Source organism: Microtus pennsylvanicus, chromosome 21, assembly GCF_037038515.1.
Source record: "Microtus pennsylvanicus isolate mMicPen1 chromosome 21, mMicPen1.hap1, whole genome shotgun sequence".
Lineage (NCBI taxonomy): Eukaryota > Metazoa > Chordata > Mammalia > Rodentia > Cricetidae > Microtus > Microtus pennsylvanicus.
In genome coordinates, this window is record NC_134599.1 from 20332985 (window position 1) to 20352179 (window position 19195).

General features: G+C 46.3%; 1 protein-coding gene across 1 annotated transcript in view; it reads right to left on the reverse strand.

The window, feature by feature from the left end:
- Alk (ALK receptor tyrosine kinase) overlaps positions 1-19195 on the reverse strand; it is a 726297-nt gene that overhangs the window by 48886 nt on the left and 658216 nt on the right. The window contains exon 12 of the mRNA XM_075955828.1: positions 6223-6385. Coding sequence (XP_075811943.1) covers positions 6223-6385 — 163 coding nt within the window. The remainder of the gene's footprint in view (positions 1-6222; positions 6386-19195) is intronic.

The window sequence follows — 19195 nt, forward strand, 5'->3', positions numbered from 1 at the left end:
TCAGTCTTACTCAATAGCTGTGTGACCTTGGACAAATTACCTTCCTTCTCTGGGCCCTTTGGTAGTTTAAAAGGGGGGATGAGAATAATAATATTGGTGATGGTGAGAATTCTATATGGAACCTAACTGAGGGCTGGAGGACAGTCAGTGAGGGGCCCCTGTAGAGGCTCTTAGAGAGCACCCCTGCCAGCCTGTGCTCTTCTTGGGGGTCACTCCTGGGAGGCAGAAGGGATGAGCAAATGAGAGTGGGGAGCTGGGTAGATCAGGGCACAGCCAGAGGTCCTGGGTCCAATCCTGTCCAGTTTCACCTAGAACTGTCCTCTGATAAAGCACCTATTGGCTCAGTGCTCCAGAGCCTGGATTCAGCGAATCCTCCCATGCCAAACCACGCCAGAATAACCACCACAGCCCCGCCTCTGACATGCTCTCCCCAAACCCGGTAAACAATTTACTTTTGATGGTTGACAAATGACGAGAAATTAATATACCTGCCAGTCAAGTGGGGAAAATGACTCGCAGTGATTCCAATTTACTGGAAATTGCAAGCTAGCGCTCCGAACGCGTTGATGCTGTAATTCCTTTGTTTTTCCTCATCTCAATCCGTGTCCCCTGGTCAGATGGGATGTTGGCTGGGCTTGTGTTTTGTGATATTGACTGTGAGCTATTGTTACCTGGTGTAATTGAGTTGTGAATCTTTCTTAAATAAAGAATTAGTAGTGGATCAAAGTGGCTGCCTGCTGGATTCTGAAACAACAGCACAGTTGGGTTTTTAGCGTGTTGGCAGGGATGGCGCCCACCTAGGAGGGGTGATGGGGAAGAGGAGGCAAGGACTCCACCCCTCCCCCCACCGTACACACTCAGAGAAACACACTTCTCATCTGTAGCCTTCTCCAGTTGCAACAGACCCACACTTCATTCTGGGCTCTACCTCTAGCTTGGGGTGGGACCTTTGGCAAGCCCCTCCCCCACTGGCTTCCTCCCCTATGAAACGGGGATGGTCAGACCCAGCCCACACAGTCTACAGGATTATTGGAAGACCAGATGAGGGCATGGCCAGCAGGAGCTCTCTGATGATTCAGTCAATTCAATGGAAGCATCAGGGTTCCCCCCAGGGCAGTGATGAAAGAGCGAATTACACCTTGGAGTGTGGGCACCTTGGTGGGGAGCTGTCCATTTCTTCCTTCACCACCTGGCCTGCACAACTCTACGCACCCACAAAAAAGACTTTCTCTGAAGCCCTTAATGCTGCAGATGGATTTGTCCTTTGAGAGGAAAAAAGACAACTTTCAAGGTCACATTGGCTGGTGGGTGGTGGAAGTTGGACCCAAACTCCATTCTTCTTGCAGCTCATTGATCTTCGCCTGGTCCCCCACCTCCGACTTTCCCGGCTCTGTGCGATGACTATCTGCACAATTACTCTGGCAATTCATCATGCCTGTGACATCTCTTCTACTGTTGTCTAGAACTTGATTGGCATTGTAGACGGTTATTGAATTCCTGCCCTGTATCTGCTCGTCCCAGAGGCTGTGAGGCTCTCCAGTCTGTCTTCACTGAGTCCTGAAATACATACTCTGTGCTGGGCGCATAGTAAGGGCCTCATAGGTCACTACTGAGCACATGGTTCAGTGTTCGACACACAGTAGGGACTACAGCTCAGTGTTGCACTCGCAGTATGGCCCCAATAGCTTAGTGCTGGGTTTGTAGGAGTGGTCCCATAGTTCAATGAGGCTCCCCATTCCCCTGAAAGGTCTCCTGGCCAATCAGTGATTTGGTTGAATTTTGCTATCCAGCTGTGCACGCTGGTCCCTGGAGCCAGGCGAGAAAATGATGGTCATTGATGGAGAACACCAGAAATAGCTGTGGCCAAGTCAGCCAGCTCCACCTGAGATCTGGTACCTCCTGAAGAGCATGGGAACTGGGGCTGGGGGTGGGGAGACTGATAACGGGAGCCACAGTCTGTGTTTGACAAATTTTTTATATGTGATCTTTGAGTATATGTGAGGGAACTGAGTGTGGAGAAGGATGCTGGGCCCCCAGAGAGGGAGGAAGCTGGAAGGAGGGAGGCTGGAGTAGGGAGAGGGATTGAGTAGGGAATCAGAGGGAGTGAGCAGAGCTCTGCCTGGCTTCTGTGGAGTGCTGACTCCCTGTGCTGGATTCATTCGCTAACCCCTCCCCACTTGGCTCCAATCCTTCCTCCACCCCCACATTCTCCCCTCCTGCCTCACTTGCCCAGGTCTCCCTGTCTGAGTAGGCTAAGGCTCTTGTCCTTTGCCTAGCACAAATTCACATTCCTTTTGTGCCACCTCCTTCCACTTTCAGCCACTGCAGTCCCCCACTGGGAACATTCCGTAAGGCATTGTTGCGCAATCAGGTCCACAAAGCAGAGACTACCCATTGTCCCCAGCCCTCACCTCTCTTTCTCAGTTAAGCTCCCTAGGAGAGTAGAGGCCACTCAAGGTCCTTGATTCTTTAACCATCCGGCTTCATTGCCAACTTCTTCCCACCCCACCTTCCAAGCCCTTCCTGGCCTAGTCCCTCATTGCCATGCCTGGTTCTCCTGCCCTAGTTTGTAGCTTTTGATGCTTTTCTGGATGACAGTCACCATTTTCTACCTGCCTCTCACTTCCCCCTCTGCTCTCACCGGGGTACACAGGTGCCTGGCAGGAGAAATCCCAGCTCTGGGACCCCCAGTTAGTCTTTTCTTGCTCCAGCTAGTTTTGTCTTGCTCCAGTGTAAAGGAGAAGCTGGGAGCCTGTTATAGGAGCCTGGCCCTCGCCTCTTCCCAGTTTCCTTTTCTTTCCCTCTTTGCGGCTATTTTCCACAACACAGATAGGCCCAGGATACAATTTGGAGCCAGCGAAAGCCAGGTATGACAGTGGGAGCCTGCAATTCCAGCTTCTTGGGAACATCAGACTGAAGAGGTTGGCAGGTTCAAGACCAGCCTGGGAAACTGAGTGAACCCAGACTCAAAATAAAGAGTGAAAAATTTAGCTTGCTTAGCACACACAAGGCTCTAGGTTCACTCTCAGGCACAAAACAGAATAGAACAAAGCAAAAAGAGAGTTTCAACTGTGTACCTCTTCGAGGAGGCCCCAGGAATGGAGGCCTCACCTTGGCGCACAGCAGTGGCCAGTATCAGCCCCCATTTCCAACTCCCTGACCAGTGGAACCATCATGGCATCAGGCATCAGGTAGCAGCCAGACAGTACTAAGTGAGCGCCACACTCCAGGAGAGATGGATTTTGCAAGGCAAACAATTTCACCCTTTGTCTTTCCAAACTCAAGTCCTCTGGAATAGCCTATGTTTTCCTTTCAGAGGAACTGTATTTATTAAATAATAATTACTCAGGAGAAAAAGTCCTCCACGTGAGGACCGGAAGTTCCCTATGTGGAACACTGCTATATATCAAGTGTATGTGTATATGTGTATGTGTGTATGTATGTGTATATTCATATGTATATGTGTTTGTGTATGTATATATGTGTGTATGTATGTGTGTATTTGTATGTGTGTGTGTATGTATATATGTGTGTGTGTGTTTCCATCACCGGGTCTTCCATATAGAGTTTAAAGGACCCACTTGCAATCCTTCTTCTCTGCTACGCTCCCCTCTGCCCACCTTTCCTTCCTTCTTCTCCCCTCTCACCCTCTTCTCTCCCTCCTTCCTGTCTTCTCATCCTGGGGATTGAGCCCAGGGCCTCACACACGCTAGACTTGAGGACACTTTTATATGACCTAAAAAGCAAAGCACTAAACTATCTATTTAGATTACTAAGTTAGTATAACCATGGTAGCCATTGTCATCAAAGCCCTGAGTATCATCAGGGTCAGGAATGAGGTGAGGGCAGGGACATGTCTTAGAGCTGAGCTCTAGTATCCAACAGCAACAAAGGCAAAAACTCAACCTCCCTTTCTGTTTGGGTTTTCCCATTTTAACGTGGCCAGATCATAACTCTCTCTTTACTAACTTGACCACTTCAAAGTGTAATGCATATGTGTCCAGGAAGGCATCGGCCAGACAAGGCTGGGGCTAGGAGATCCTCTCCCAAGGCAAACGTTAACAGCTATCTGATCTCGGCAGCTGTTCTGTAAACAGTGTGCTAAGACTGTGTGCTTCATACAGACCAGAACCCCACTAGAATTAGATAGGCTGTGATTAATAATAAATAGGAAATGGATTTATTATTATTATTTAGTAAGTATAGTTGGTCTGGCTGGCCTCTTCCAAAACAAAAGTCAGAGCAAAGTCCTCAGACTGAAGAGAGGGGACCAGAGGAGTATGAGACCCAGAGGAGTGTGAGACCCAGGTGAGTGTGAGAACCAGGTGAACCGGATGAGTGTGAGAACCAGGTGAATGTGAGATCCAGATGAGTGTGAGAACCATTTATTCTTAAAAATTCTGCCCTTAGCTCCTCTTGTTTCTCCAGGTGATTTCTCTTCCTAAAGGCCAGGAAACCCCTAACACACACACACACACACACACACACACACACACACACACACACACACACACATCCTGTAATGGGAACCTGTATGTACCAGCATATTGTGTCTCAGATGGGGAGGAAATGGAATATGGGGGAAGAGAGTCCACAACCTGGGTACATCTGAAAACAGGCAAGACTCATAATGTCTTGCCTAAAGGTGCCCTGAAGGTGACCTTTGCGGGAGAGACAAGTGATTCTCACTGTGGCTTTGGATTTGCTCTGGGCTGAGAACACCTCTGACTCACTTCTCCCTATGAAGAGTCTTGGTGATAACCACAACAAGGCACAAGACACCTTGTAGGTCCTCAGCCTGCTCCGCCCCTTTCTCCCCAAGACTCCTTTTCTCCTTGACCCATCATGCATGGAGGTTCTGCTGGGAGGTCTGGCTTGCTTGGTGTGGCACAGAAGAACGGCTGGAATCTCTGGGATGTTTAAGGGTGGTTGGGAGGGATGGAACTTTCTCATATCCTTGTCCAGAATAACACAAGGCACCCAGAACTTTCTCTGGAGCACGTTTTTTTTCTTTCAGGAATGGGCCTACCACAAGATTCATTAAGGGAAAACAGGAGGGCAATCTGAGAAGAGTTTTGGATGGGAGAGGGAGGATGCTCTGAGAACCATGGGGAACATCAACATCAGCACCGCTTAACGGTGATGTTCTTAGCACAGCTGATAGTGCTGGGCAGGAGCTGCAGCCAGGCCATGCTCACTCTCAGGTGTCTGAGGTTGGGGGCCATTTCTGGATTTCTCTGAGCCTGTTTTCTCATCTCTAAAATGAGGCCTCCAGCAACTGGTCTTGCCTCCATCCCAGAGCCCTCCTGAGGACACACAGACATGTCCAGGATTTGGTGCAACTTAGTGATCCTCAGCTGGGAACTTTATAGAATTCACACCAAGCCAAGAGCCTGCCTACAGAGATAGATCCTTGAAGCCTGGCTCTTAACCAGCCCTACTATCTCACCATTAGCTTTGCTTGGTACCATGGACTCAAGGTGGCACAATGAGATTGGTCTACTCTTGCCTGGTCTGCTGGAAAACTGTGAGGCTGGGACAGGCCGAAGACAAACTTCAAGAGTGTCGTGATTCCCACAAAAACAGAAGGGCCACGAAAGGAAAAGAAACATTAGCATTTAGGCTGGGGAGATGGCTCAATCCAGTCCAGAGACTAATTTGAATTTCCATCACCCACATGAAAAACTAGGCGTTCTTGTAAGCCTGACGCTTGTGGGAGTAGAAACAGGCAGACCCCTGGAGGCCTGAAATTGCAGGAGGAGACCCCAAACACACTAACCAGCCAGCCAACCTAGCCAGTCAGTGAGCGCAAGGCTCTGTGAGAAACCCTTCCTCAAATGTAAAGTGGAACACATTCTCAGGATCATCATGGGGCCAGAAAACTCCAGACGCACGTGAACATGTAACTGCCACCACCCACCCCTCAACACACACATGTAAAACACAAACCAGTCAAACTGGACACTTAGCTTTCTGTGTCCACCCTAATTATAATTAGTAATAATTCTAAAGATAGCTCGTATGTTTATCAGCTCCACTAACAGTCTGTGCGCTTCTTCGAAGGCAAAAGACATCTTTGCTGCCATAGTCCACCTTCAGCCATTGTATTCCACTAACGGACCAGACTCTGTGGCCCTTGGCATGCTTGGGCACCCAGGGACATGCACCCCCCAAATAGGACTTTAGTCTTCTTCAGGGGAGCTGGTCTATCACCATACATACCTGTAGGTGTCAGTAGCTGGCACTTTCCAAATCTGGATGCCCCTCAAGGGCCCTTCGCTCCCCACCACCACACTCAAGTTGGAGTTCTGGTAGGCGTTGTTGCACTGGGCCTGTGTGGGACCGTGGGGCCCGCTGGCCCCACATGTGGTGAACAGCCAGTGAACTGTGACATAAAAGGAGAGGGAGTCAGTTGCTTACCTCCTCCACAGGCCTCCCTGGGCTGTCTCCACGGTGTGTGATCCATGGCTAGAGGCATAAATTCAGACAAGATCCCGAGATTGTGGGAAGAAAAGACCAGCAGTCATTCAAACTGGATAGTTCTGTAAAGAGACTGTTCTGGGCCAGAACCCGGGTCATATGCCCATGTGCCCAGGAAGACATGAAGATGAAAAAGACTTAGATCACAAGGGATGCAGCCAACCACAACTCAGGACAGCAGGGGGCGGGGCACAGGAAGTTACATCTAGCACCACAGACTCATTCTGTCACAGAGAGGAAGTGACATCCCCATCCAGGCAATGGCTGTGTCCAGTGTGGTGCTGAGCAAGCCCCAGATACTTAAGTTTGACACTATGGCAGCATCGAACCTGTTCCCAGAGGCTTGCGCGCACATAAAAGAGCGCTGTGGCCTTGAGTGGCTAGAAAGAGCCAGCTGGACACAGTCTCAGCCCTACGATCCCACACTTGGCTCAGGGACCCTGAGGGTAGGAGGAGGAAGCCTCAAGCTCTCCAGATATGGCTTTATGTCCAGAGATGCTTTCTTGGCAACAGGCCCTCAATGGGGCAACCCAAAACCTGTTTAGGCCAGCTAAGCCCGGGTTTGGAAATGCAATGAGTGACTTTTACGTCCTACAACAGACAGTGTCAAAAATGGAGAGAAGCTGAATTTTTCAACCTATGAACGCCTCTGCGTGTGCATACGTGTGAGAGTATATGTAGCAGACCAGTGGAAACCTTGGGTGACATCCTCAGGAGCATCCTTCATCGCCTTTTACACAGGGTCTCATTCGCCTGGAGCTTACCATTTAGGCTAGACTGGCTTGCCAACAGGCCCTAAGACGTCATCTCTGCCTGTCCCATGCTGGAATTACAAGGGTGTGCCTGGCTTCTTCATGTAGGTCTTGGAGATTGAATTCCTGTCCCTGTGCTTACACGACAAGCAGTTTTCTGACTCAACCATCTCCCTAGTCACAGACTGGTCAAACTTTCTTCCTTTTCCCAGGCCCCCGTTGCCTCCCTACTGTGGTCTGTCCTTGCCCAGTGTCCTTACCTAGCTTTCTAGGGACATCCCAGGAACACAACTCAAGCCCTACCTGCCACCTTGTCTTCTACCACGGGGATATTTCCTTTCAAACGTCCTCTCTTTCAGCCAGGCTGGACCTTGGGGAATCTGTCAGATCTCTTGGCCTCAAATCTAACACATTTTACAACTCATAAAAGCTTTCAGAACTGTATTCTTGATAAATAAGCTTCTACTTAAAATAAATCTCATTTTCAGATGGCCCAAATTATTTCCCCTTTTAAAGAGAGATTGAGTCAAATTCTGTGCACAGAAAATGATGGAAAATTAATTTGAGTGTATGTAGCACCATCACTAAAGCATTCAAAAGAAAATTTCTTGAAGGCTTTGAACTAATTTGATGATGAACGTGTAAGAGGCTGATTTGACAGTCAGAGGAAGGTCACCTTGGCAGGGCTGAGCAACTGAAGTCTCAACTAGCCTTGGTTTACTTTTGTGATAGAACTCTGGCCTTGGGGTCTGCAGTCCCAGTGGCATTCTGATGCATACATCTAGATAGAAAGGTTGACTTCCACAGGGTTTCTGACGGTTTCTGAAGGTCACTTCAAGGTTTAGGAATTAAGGAGCATATTGGCTGATGGTCAGCTTTCTGGTCAAATCTATTAATGCAAAGAACTAACTATTTATGGAAGGTTCTGGATTTTTGTTTTCCTGCTCTCCTGGCAGGGTCTCATTGGATAACTCAGACTGGCTCACATTCAGAACAATTATTCTGCCTCGGTGCTAAGAGAATGAGCTTGTTTCACCATGTCCTGCTTACAAAAGGTATTTTGGCAGAATTCGCTTACCCAGTTGGCCCTTTACCTGTTCCAAAGCCAAAATGACATATGTGGAGGAGAGGTGAAAAGACCGTGGGCTCTGACATCTTCAAGAACACCTGGTTTGGGGAGAATGTTCCTTCACCAATGATGTATCATGAGACTTTGATCTAGTTCCATCATCTGCGAAAGGCGCTGGCTGGCATGATAAAATTAACAAGGGGTAGGGCAGGTCATTGTAGAGTCCCAAACTCTACAAATAGGAGCTCTGTCGACAGGTACTGCCCGAGTCTAAAGTTGATCCTGTCACTGGCAATGGACAACGAATGTATCCAGGGGAGTTTTTATCACTATAAATCTCATGCCCATAGTGAGTTGAGTATGAGGCTGGGGCAGAGAATAAATGCAAAACTAAGAAATGAAGTCACAAGTCCCACCTTTTTGTTATGTCTAGCTGGAAGCCCATACTACAGACAGCCTTGTCTACAGCAAACAGCCTGGATGTGGAGAAGCCTTCTCAACCTGGCTTCGGATGAATAGTGTTTCCTTTAGTTAATTCCGTTCTGGACATAACATCTGCACCTTGCCTGAGTACCTCACCCTGAGTAGAACCCTCTTTAGCTTCAGCCCCTGTTCATTATCAGATTTGGAGGTTCTGGGATATTCCAAGGAAAGCTGGACATCTACTTCTTGGCCAGATGCCATGTCTGATGAGGTAGGGAGAGGATTATGGGCTTCGGATTCAAATGAACCAAAGTGTCTCATTCTGAACTTTGCCCCTGCCTAACTGAGAGACCTGAATTAGATAAAAGCTCCTTAGTTGGGGACCATAACAATATGAGGTCATGTAACAGAACATGTGGGTAGTGAGAAATTTGGCAACAGTAGAAGGTTTACGAAGGTACGATGACCAAAAATTCATTCAAATTCAAACACATATTGAATCTGAGATGTTTCTGGCAGTGATCACCAATGTTGTATCCTGTGACTTTACCATTGTCTTAATTACACACACACACACACACACACACACACACACACACACACACACACACACACACGCTTTGTGTGCCATCACATCGCACAATACCAGTAAATGCTGCCTTGAAGTACCAAAGCTCACACGTGAGAACTATTGCATGCTGTGAGTTGCAGCATCCTTATTACACATACAAAATTCCCTCTCATCCAACAGAGTAGTTTAATCATCATAAATGGACCTTGAACAGCTTTCCTGCCGACTTCTTCAGCAAGTAGGCTTGAAACTGATATATCTTAGGATTGTATTGTATTAGATAAACAAGCATATCTCTCATTAGTATGCAAATTTGCTTCCCTCTTTAATAATTGGTAAAATTATGTGTATACCAAAGAATTGTTTTGAAACAACCTTTTTTTGTGACTTATTATCAACAAATGCTTGATATTTTGTACCCATTTTCTATCTATGTTTCCAAGGTCATGTTACAATTTCTCAGACTAAAGAAGGTTGCAAATAGGCAAGGTTTAAGAAGACCTGGGTCAGATTACATGACCTGTCTGAGCCTTGCTTTTTCTAACCTGAGCAAATGGGGTTCTACTACTTATTGCTTACACTTCTGATGAAAATTAAAAGAGGAACCTAAACCAAGTGCTTGGCATAACACGTAACACCAGAGAGAGGCAGTCAAGACAGTTACCCACGTGGTCCTTTCGTGTTCAGTTCCTCACTGTGGGGATCAGACACCCACCCTCGAGATTCATAGCCCCATTCCACGAAGGAGAGACTCTAGGGTCATTTCTCAACGGAGGCGCCAGTATTTTCCCAAACTCAACGGACATATATTAGTCTCAGGTGGTTTCCATACACAAAAATTTTGTTTTTACTTTCAGCAATTTCTGATGGAAAGGTCCAGAGAGGAAACTTTTTCGAAAGTGGATTCCCTGGGACTAGAGGATTTGCCATCCCGGGTCAGACTCATGATTCATCCAGGCAGAATTTTGCTGCTCCCAGCAGCCTTTGGAGCACGATGGTGGTTCCCGCTCTTGTGGATAGCTCTGCCCACTGTAAATCTGCCTAACTTTGCTTGGAATCAATTTATGTTTCCTACTTCCACCACCTCTTGGGGATATGGTCTTTCTGAGCTTATTGCCTCTTGTGCAAGGCCTATCTTGCTTCTCTACTGGGTTTGTCTTGTTCCAGCTTCGTGCCATTGATTCTCTTTATTCTTTCTGGACATCTTATAGACATGCCCAGATGTCTCATTAACACAGGACATACAGTCGTTCCCAAACTACCTGGTGACCAAGGCCTTGGGGATTTAGATTCAGTAGATTTTGTTTGGAGTCAGGAGGGAATCTTTATATAAAAACTCTTCTAATGGACTCTGATACCTAACTAGATTTGTACACTAGTCCCATCTATCTCATCGTCTTGATGTAAGAATGTTAGTGACTCTTGTGATCTTGTCAGCACTGGAGAAGGGATCCAAGTTGAGAATTACTCCATCTCTGTCTAGGACCCCCTAAGGGCCATCAACTTTCTGTTTTGGAGACTTCAGCCTTTCAAGACTGTTTACACATGAGTCTCTGCTGCCCTCTGTCTTTCTAAAGAGAATAATTTGCTCATTGAGATGGGTCCCCTGAATGGAACTGCGTGTCCCTGGGACTTCATCTAAGCAGACAATCGTTATTCCTTATTTCAAGCGTTCCTGAGAAGTTGCTCACTTGGAACAGGCTCTGTTTCCAGAGCCTTACCCAAGGTGTGTACTATTGCACAACGCTGGTGATATTGACCACGGTGAGTTTAGGTAGTCTTCTGGAACAAGGGATGTTTGTGGAAGCAAGGCAGGCATGACTTCTAGGCCAAGATAGGTTAGAACCACAAAAGCCAGGCAGATAGCAGGACCAATGCAGCAGTGTCCCTGGAGTAGAAGGCATTGGTCATGGCATGGTCTTGTAATTGAAAGAGACTGGTCTAAGTTCCGAGGGGGGAGGAAATTAGCTGTAGTAGCTCCAGGGAGCAGAAATCAAGGCGAGCTTTGAAACTTGGATGGAAGCTATTTGTTTTCTTTGGAGAATGTGTGTATGGGGGATCGGAACCTTAGCTACCTGAGAGGCAGGTCCGTCTACATGAGGAACAACAATCCTCCAGTGTCTACGGTGCACGGAATGCGGTGCACACTCTCTCAGTGGGCTAGGCGCTGTGCTTCCATACACAAACTCAATGCCTTTGAACTTGTGAAAACTCCATGTGCTAAAGGTAGAGCTGTATTATCCCCATAAGAATTAGGAAATTTGCCTTGCCGGATGGTGGTGGTGCACACCTTTAAACCCAGCACTCCAGAGGCACAGGCAAATGGATCTCTGAGTTTGAGGCTAGCCTGGTCTATAGAGTGAGTTCCAGGATAGCCAGGGCTACAAAGAGAAACCCTGTCTTAAAAAACAAAGCAAAGCAAAGGAAAACAAAAAAGAATCAGGAAATGCAAGTTCAGAAGAGCCAAGTAAGTGGGTAATTGGTCAAGTTGGGAATTTAGGGCAGTTCTCCTATGCCAATTTGGAGGATTACAAAGGAGCTGGGGGGAGGGGGCAGATTGGGGCTACAGTTAAGCCAGGAAAGTGTTCGCTACACAAGCAGGGTGGTGTGAGTTTGATCTCAGTACCTATGTACAAAGCCAGACTATCCTAGCACTGGTGGGGCTCGGGGTGGGAGACAGGTAGATATTTGGGGCTCATCGGCCAGGCACATAGCCATATCAATGAGTTCCAGGTTCAATGGGCATGGTAACATGTTCCTGTAACTCCAGTGCTGAGGAAGCAGGGGTTGGGAATGCCTTGGGTTGTCACATGCCAGCCAGCTAAGCTTAAAATTGTTGAGCCACATGATCTAGTGAGAGACTTTGCTTTAAAAAAAAAAAAGTAGGTGGCCCCTGAAGAAACAACACAAACGTGCATACACACACAAGAGCACGCGCACGCATGCGCGCGCGTGCACACACACACACACACACACACAATAAAAGATACCAGGATCACCAGGAATGCCTCCCTCTCTCAGCCCCTTTAGCTGGAACATTTCCAAGTCATAGAATATTGCCTTTTCAGCCCCTCAGGCTGGCTGCAGTTCAGGCCTGAATGGCTACATCAAAATTGCTCAGACCCTTGAAGGGGCAGGTGAGAATCTAGTCAGGGTACCACTGTGACTGGACTCTCAGTCCCAGAAAGTCCCACAGTGAGCACACCAGTACCTTAGCCTAGCAGAGTGTGGGCTTCATAGAGTCATGAGAATCAGGCAAGGAAAGCAGGAACCAAGACTAGGGGGTCTAGTCCCAGAGGTGCCCCAGGGATTTAGATGGTATCCAAGAGGAAGTCCAGTCGTTGGGTTGTTAAGTGTTAGATCAGAAGTGCCAAGGGAAAGGCTAGCACCACTGGTAAACAGTCACATCAGAGTCAGGAGAGATGATTAAGGTCACAGCAAGGTCACGAGAGAGGCAAAGGAAAGCTGAGAGGCCAATCTGAACCTCCCCTAGCTCCTCTGCTAAATTTCTTTATTGGTTCCCAAAGCTCTGTGATGCCTTAAGGCGATGAAACTCCCCCAGGGAAGACACATGATGAGGTCAAGGGAGGTAGGAAGCTCACTTTTCCCTTCTCTAAAAAAAATTTTAAAAAATTCCTATTTTATTAAAAGCCTTTTATGGGAGAAGAGAGCCCATATTTATCTTGTTACACACACCACACACTGGAAACACAGTTGAATACTCATTCACTTTTAAATTGTACAAAGAACCCACACACATGAAGATACTGATTGGTTATAGACAGCCGAGTAAAGAAAAATCCATTACGCACTGAATTTCATTTTAAGTCTGTTGCAGAGCCCTTCAAGAAGAAACAAATCAATTAGTAATATGCAGCGCAATGTTTAAAAAATAGGCCAGACAGTGATTGCACGGGTTTATTGCTGTGGCTGAGGCATCTCATCTGCTCGACTCAGGCCAAAGAAATAAAGTACAATACAAAGGAAAATCAGTTCTCAGCTATCTCTATTAATCACAACAACGAGGCTCTGCCTCAGGTTCAAGGCCTTGCATGTCCTGCCGAGGAACAGTGCTCAGAAGGTCACGTGGACCGTTTGTGCTATTTTGATTGGACTCCATCGGAATTGAATTTAAGCCATAACCACTGACTGAGCTCAACTTCACTGAAGCTGTGCATCGTGGTCTATTTTCATGGTCCCCTACATCCCATTAAATAAATATCAGGCCCAAAATCTGGTTTGTCGTCCATCTATGAATGTATATGGCAACCATTCCTTATCGAAAGCAGGGAGAATGACCTTTGGTATTCAGGAAGTCAGCCTGTTCCCTAGCTAGGACAAAAATGAAAATCATGTATATACTTTTAATCATTCCTGGGCTAAAGCAACTCCACCGCCATCAACCCTGATCAGTCAGACAGTGTGACCATGGCAACTAGACCCCTGGTATTTTACTGTGTAGTATTACAACAGATAGCTTTGTTTTTTATTTTTTTATTTTAAAGTCCTGGCTTGTTCCTGTGTTCAGCTGCAAGAGCAAAAAAAAAAAAAAAAGACTCCAGCCTGTTAAGTAGCCACTTGGGAATTAAATCATTCTCTCTGTTTAGTGGTGCAACAGGAGTTCCTTTGACAATGCTAAAAAATACTTAAGCCTTTTAATTTTAAAGTAAATCATGGAGGAAAACACAAATCAGGTGTATATTATATAATCAATGAGTTATTATTATAAAGCAAATACTACTACCCAGGTCAAGAAATAGAACTTGGCCAGTGGGCTCGTGGTCTCTCCAATCTCTACTTCCTTGCTCTTCAAAGGGACCATATCCTGGATTACATTATAATCACTTCTTTGAATTTCTCAGTAGTTTTACCATCCCACTAAGTGTGCATTATCGCTAAGTAGCATTCTCTAGCGTTGTCCATTGATTTTGATTTTGTGGTGCTGAAGACTGAACCCCAAGATTTGCAAATGTTAGGCAAGCACTCACCAGTGAATTACAGCCCTAGCTCCCTACCCCATTTCCCCCTTTTTCGGGGGCAAAGCTTTACAAAATTGCCCAGGTTTACCCTGGATCTGCGGTTACTCCTGACTATGTTTCCCAAGCTGCTGAGATTGTAGGCCAGGAGATTTTACACACACACACACACACACACACACACACACACACACACACACACACACACGTATGTATATAATATAATACAATAAAGATATATACATATATATTATACATAATTTTTGTTTATTTAAATCAATAGAATTCCCCTATATATTTTCTTTTTATTGATTTTAACTTTTGAGGAATAGGGACCATTTTATTTGTGGCTTTTCGCAGAGTTTGGCTTTTGTGTTTTGCATCCACACAGTTCAGGTTGACAGGCTGCTCTATCCTGAAAGTGTGCGAGCTACATCTCTTTGCTTGATGTGGGCGGTGCTTTCTCATAAGGTACCAAATGCCTGATCATTGCTCTGTCTCTTTTAATATTGGCTCTTCTTGAAGTTCACGGTATAGAAACATTTACTAGAAACTCCAAACCAATGTTGCTTTAATTATACCTTTTTCTCACTGACTGTTTGGAGTATATCTGTGACAAGGTGCTAACCTTCTTGTGCAACATGGTCACTCAGAGGCAGGACAGGAGTAATAAAGGCACTATTATCATTCAATTCCATCTCCTGTTTCTGACTTTCAAGATATGGAATTCGTTTCACATTATCTGAGGTTGTCCAATTAAATATTTGCATATCATTATAAATCTATGAATTTAAATATATATTTTGAGTTTTAATTAATCATAATCAGTATGCTTTGGAAGCTCAAACTGCCATATCTTTGGTCAGTGGGAGCGACTGGTGTCTTTATATAGACACCTAGAGCTTCCTTGGCTTAGACATAAGCATAGGCAACTCATCAAGACACAGGCATAGGCAAGGACTTTCTCTAGACTCTAATGTCTCAGGAAATAATGCCAAGGACTGACAAAACAGGACTGTGTGAAATGAAAAGCTGTCTGCTCAGCAAAGAACCTATACCACGAGAGAAACATGTTTGCTACCTATATATTTGACAGAGGATTTCTCTCTAAAGTACATAAAGAACTAAAAAAAAAAACCTAAACACAAAAATACCCCACAACAACCTAAATCACCACCAATACAAGAGCAAATGAAATGTACAGATATTTCTTAAAAGATTCAATGTAAATGACCAAGCAACATGAAAAAAAATTAACATCCTAAGCCTTCAGGGGAATACAAATTAAGACACCTCTGACATTCCACCTCACTCTAGTCAGAAAACAGAGAAACCAAAGCAAACGGTGGTGAGGATGTGAGGACAAGGGAAGCCTCACACCCTCCTGGTGGGACAGCAGATAGGGTCAGCCACTGTGGAAATCAGCACGGAGGCTCCTCTTGAGAACTCAAAAGAGATCTGCCGTAAGACTTAGCCATGTCATTCTTGGGGATAAACTCACATGTAAGTCAACACACCAGACACGCCCGCCACCACACAGATCTGGGGGTGAGAATACGAGGTCACACTTCGTCTTCATTCATTACTGGTCTGAGGATCTTGGAATGTAATTAATTTATCATCATTTGGTTATAAATGTTCCTCAAAGGCTTTTGGGTTTGATTTGAGTTCTGTGTAAGATTTAGAGAGGTGTTTTGTTTTTTTCCAAAGATTCTGGGAGAAAGGTACCGATGGCGGCAACAGCATAATTTGTCTGGTGTTTTGCTTTGTTTTCAACCTCTCTAAATCTTTCATAAACACAGAACGTAAACCAAACCCAAAAGCCTTTGGGCAACATTTAGTCCGTTTGCTAGGCTCACCCTTCAGTGCCCCTTCCGGTCAGACCCCTTGCGTCCATCTCTGACCTCTGGCAGCTGCTGTCCTAATTTGCTTCAGGGTCTGGAACCTTTTGCTATGTTAATCACACTTCTTTTTCGTGGGATATTCCCCACTGAATACAGCTGAGCCTTGGCTTGGCAGTGCCACCTAGGTTTAATGAGTCGTTCAGGGCCATCTGAACTTGCACTAGATGGTCCCGGGTACCAATACTTTCTATGAAATTGTTTTCCTTCTCTCTCAGAAGGTCACCCCGTTCTACTGTGCTTTGCTATATTTTGTATCCGATATCAAGGGCTTGAGAGGGGATCTCCACTTTCCATGGTTCAGACTGTAGGTCCCGAACTTTTTGTCTCAGGGTTCTGGGATGTGTTTACACTTCCTCTCTGGTGCTTGTCAGGAAGCACTGGCGGTGGGTGTCACTCCAGATAAGAGGGTGTCACCACGGTTCTGACCTACCCCGCTTGGGTTGCCCTTAGGCCTTCGGGAGGGCAGCATATTTAATCAGAGTGCATATGAGTAGCATCTCCATCCTTCAGTGAGCTTCGGATTTACAACCGTGTTAGGTCAATAGAAAAGGAAGGAAAAAAGGTTGCTGCTTCCATGCCCTAAGATAGTGGCTCTGTGAAAAGTTAAACCATAAGCCTGGGGTGCGAGAGGGAGCTGAGGCTGGGTGAGGAAGCATGGCGCTGCCATCCCAAGACACACTCCCAGTCTCTGCCTGCGCTTTCAACTGCTGTCTTTCCAGTTTGCTTCAATGGGAATTATTTGCCTGTACATACACAGTTCTCGTATGTTCACCTATGCTATGCATGTACTTGTGTGCAGCTGCCCCTGACACCTCCCCGCCGGTGGCGACACCAGCCCTGGTTTGCTATGTGCTGTCCCAGAAGATCTCACTGGACTTTGCCCTCTGGCCTCCTTTGCTCCGTAGGAAGTTCCTCTAGCCATGCGGGATGCCTCATAAGCAGTGGAGCATCCTGGGACAGAGACCAGAGGCCCACGCCCTGCTGCTGGGAGGCCAACAACTCCCCCTAGAGAAGGACCGCCCCACCAGCGGGCCCCAAGTCAGGGCTGTTGAGATAAAAGCTGCTTTCAGGACTGAATTACCCTTAAACAGCTCTGACACCCAGCAATCTGCAGGAGCTTTTAATGGCGCCTGTGATGGCTGCTGTTTTGTGTTCTCAGCTACCCCCTGCTCCCTGAGGGAAACTCAGTCACACACAGGAGAAGAAAAAGGTCACTGGGGAAAAAAAAATCAACCAAAAAACCAACTCACTCTCTTGAAAGCAGAGCTGTAAAAATTAAGTTAAGGGAGGCTTTGGGGGCTAATTCAGTTATTCCCAAATTGGCTTCAGACCAGAGCTGGGCTAATAAAGTATTTGATGTTGACATGGGTACTGTGGACTCAGCCATCTGCAGGTTAGACATAATGGATTCGGTGGCAAGGGCTTAAGTGGGAAGTGATGGTAGCTCAAATACTGGCTCTGCCCCCACACAGGCCAGAAGAACCAGAGACTTCTGCCTGCACCACCATCATTGGGATTCGCTGCGTCCCAAGAGAGCACAGTGTTGGCAGCCACACCTTAACTGCTTAGTTCCCCTGTGCTTTGCTGGTTGTGTGCCCCTGACTCAGTTTGCTACAGCCCTTCCATGCTGGTGGGATTATGACCCCACTGGAGGATGTGCGGCCCAACTAGTCAGAAGATTTTAAGGCAGAAAAAAAAAATCCAAAGAAAAGACAGTTTTGGTTGTCGGGTCTGGTGTCAGAGCCTCAAAGACAACTGAAGACCCATGAGAGGGCGAGGCATCCCAAAGCCAAGGGCAGAGTTGAAAACAGTGGGAAAATATTAGAACCAAATGGTCAACCCAAAGAAAGATACCTGCAAGACTAGGAGGCAAGAGGCAAGAAAGGAGAGATGGCTTTTCTCTCATTCCTGCCTGCAGTGCAGGTGTGATGGCCGGAGCCGCAATGGGCATTTTAGGATCATGAGGAAAAGGCCTAGACGGACAGAGATGTGGTCTTTATAGTACCAGGTACTGAACTAACAACAGCAGTCACTAATAGGGCCACTGAATAGACATCAACAGTTGTCTATGATATTTTTATTGTGTTTTATCTGTGTAGCTCTGCTCTGGAACTTGCTTTGAGTGCTGGGATAAAAGGCATGTGCCACCACCTCCTGGCTTTATTTTAAATTTTTAATGGGTTCTGGGTCCCGGTTTAACCTGAACAGAACATGCTAGATCAAGGCCTTCCACTCACTTGCAATGGAAACACCGCTGACCCAAGGATATGGCTACAAGACCTTAAACAGTGACATGAGTGAAGGAGAGAGGGCTCCTAAGTCTTCCTTAGACACTGGCCTGTGGCTTCCTTGGTGGAGAGACAGACATCAGAGACACCCCACTGCCTTAGATTGCTAGACAGTCCTTCCTTTATTCTACCATCTGCATGGTACATGTTATGGTACATGTCATGGTCAAGGCCTTTAGACCTTATGAGGGTTGTGGCTTGGTCATGGAGAACCTTGATATGTTTGGGTTTGTGAGAATGTATGTACACTTGGCATGTGTGTATACCGGGGTGGGTATGTGTGTGTAAGTATATTTGGCACAAGTATATACTGAGGTGGGTATTTATGAGTGTATATATACTTGGCATGAGTGTGTACTGGAGTGGGTATGTATGAGTATGTGTACACTTGGCATGAGTATGTACTGGGGTGGAGCTGGGGTCCTAGGAAGACCAACCCCTCTTTCAGTCATAAAGCGCATAGCTACACTATCAGAACTTGGCCAGTTAACCTGCCTCTACTGTTCGAAGTTAAAGCAGAAGCTAAGAGGCAAAAGTCTTTCCCTAACCCCTACACCCAGCTGTAAAACCTAGGATCCCAGTACTAGTAAACAAATGTTTACCTGATACACTTAATGTGTCCCGAAGTTTTTTTACTCAGTGTTTTATTGCCACGACCCATGAGTTACCACAGTCCCTTGCCACTCTTGCTTCTGTCCCCTAGCTAGCTTCCTTTTCTTTTTATTGTGTCAG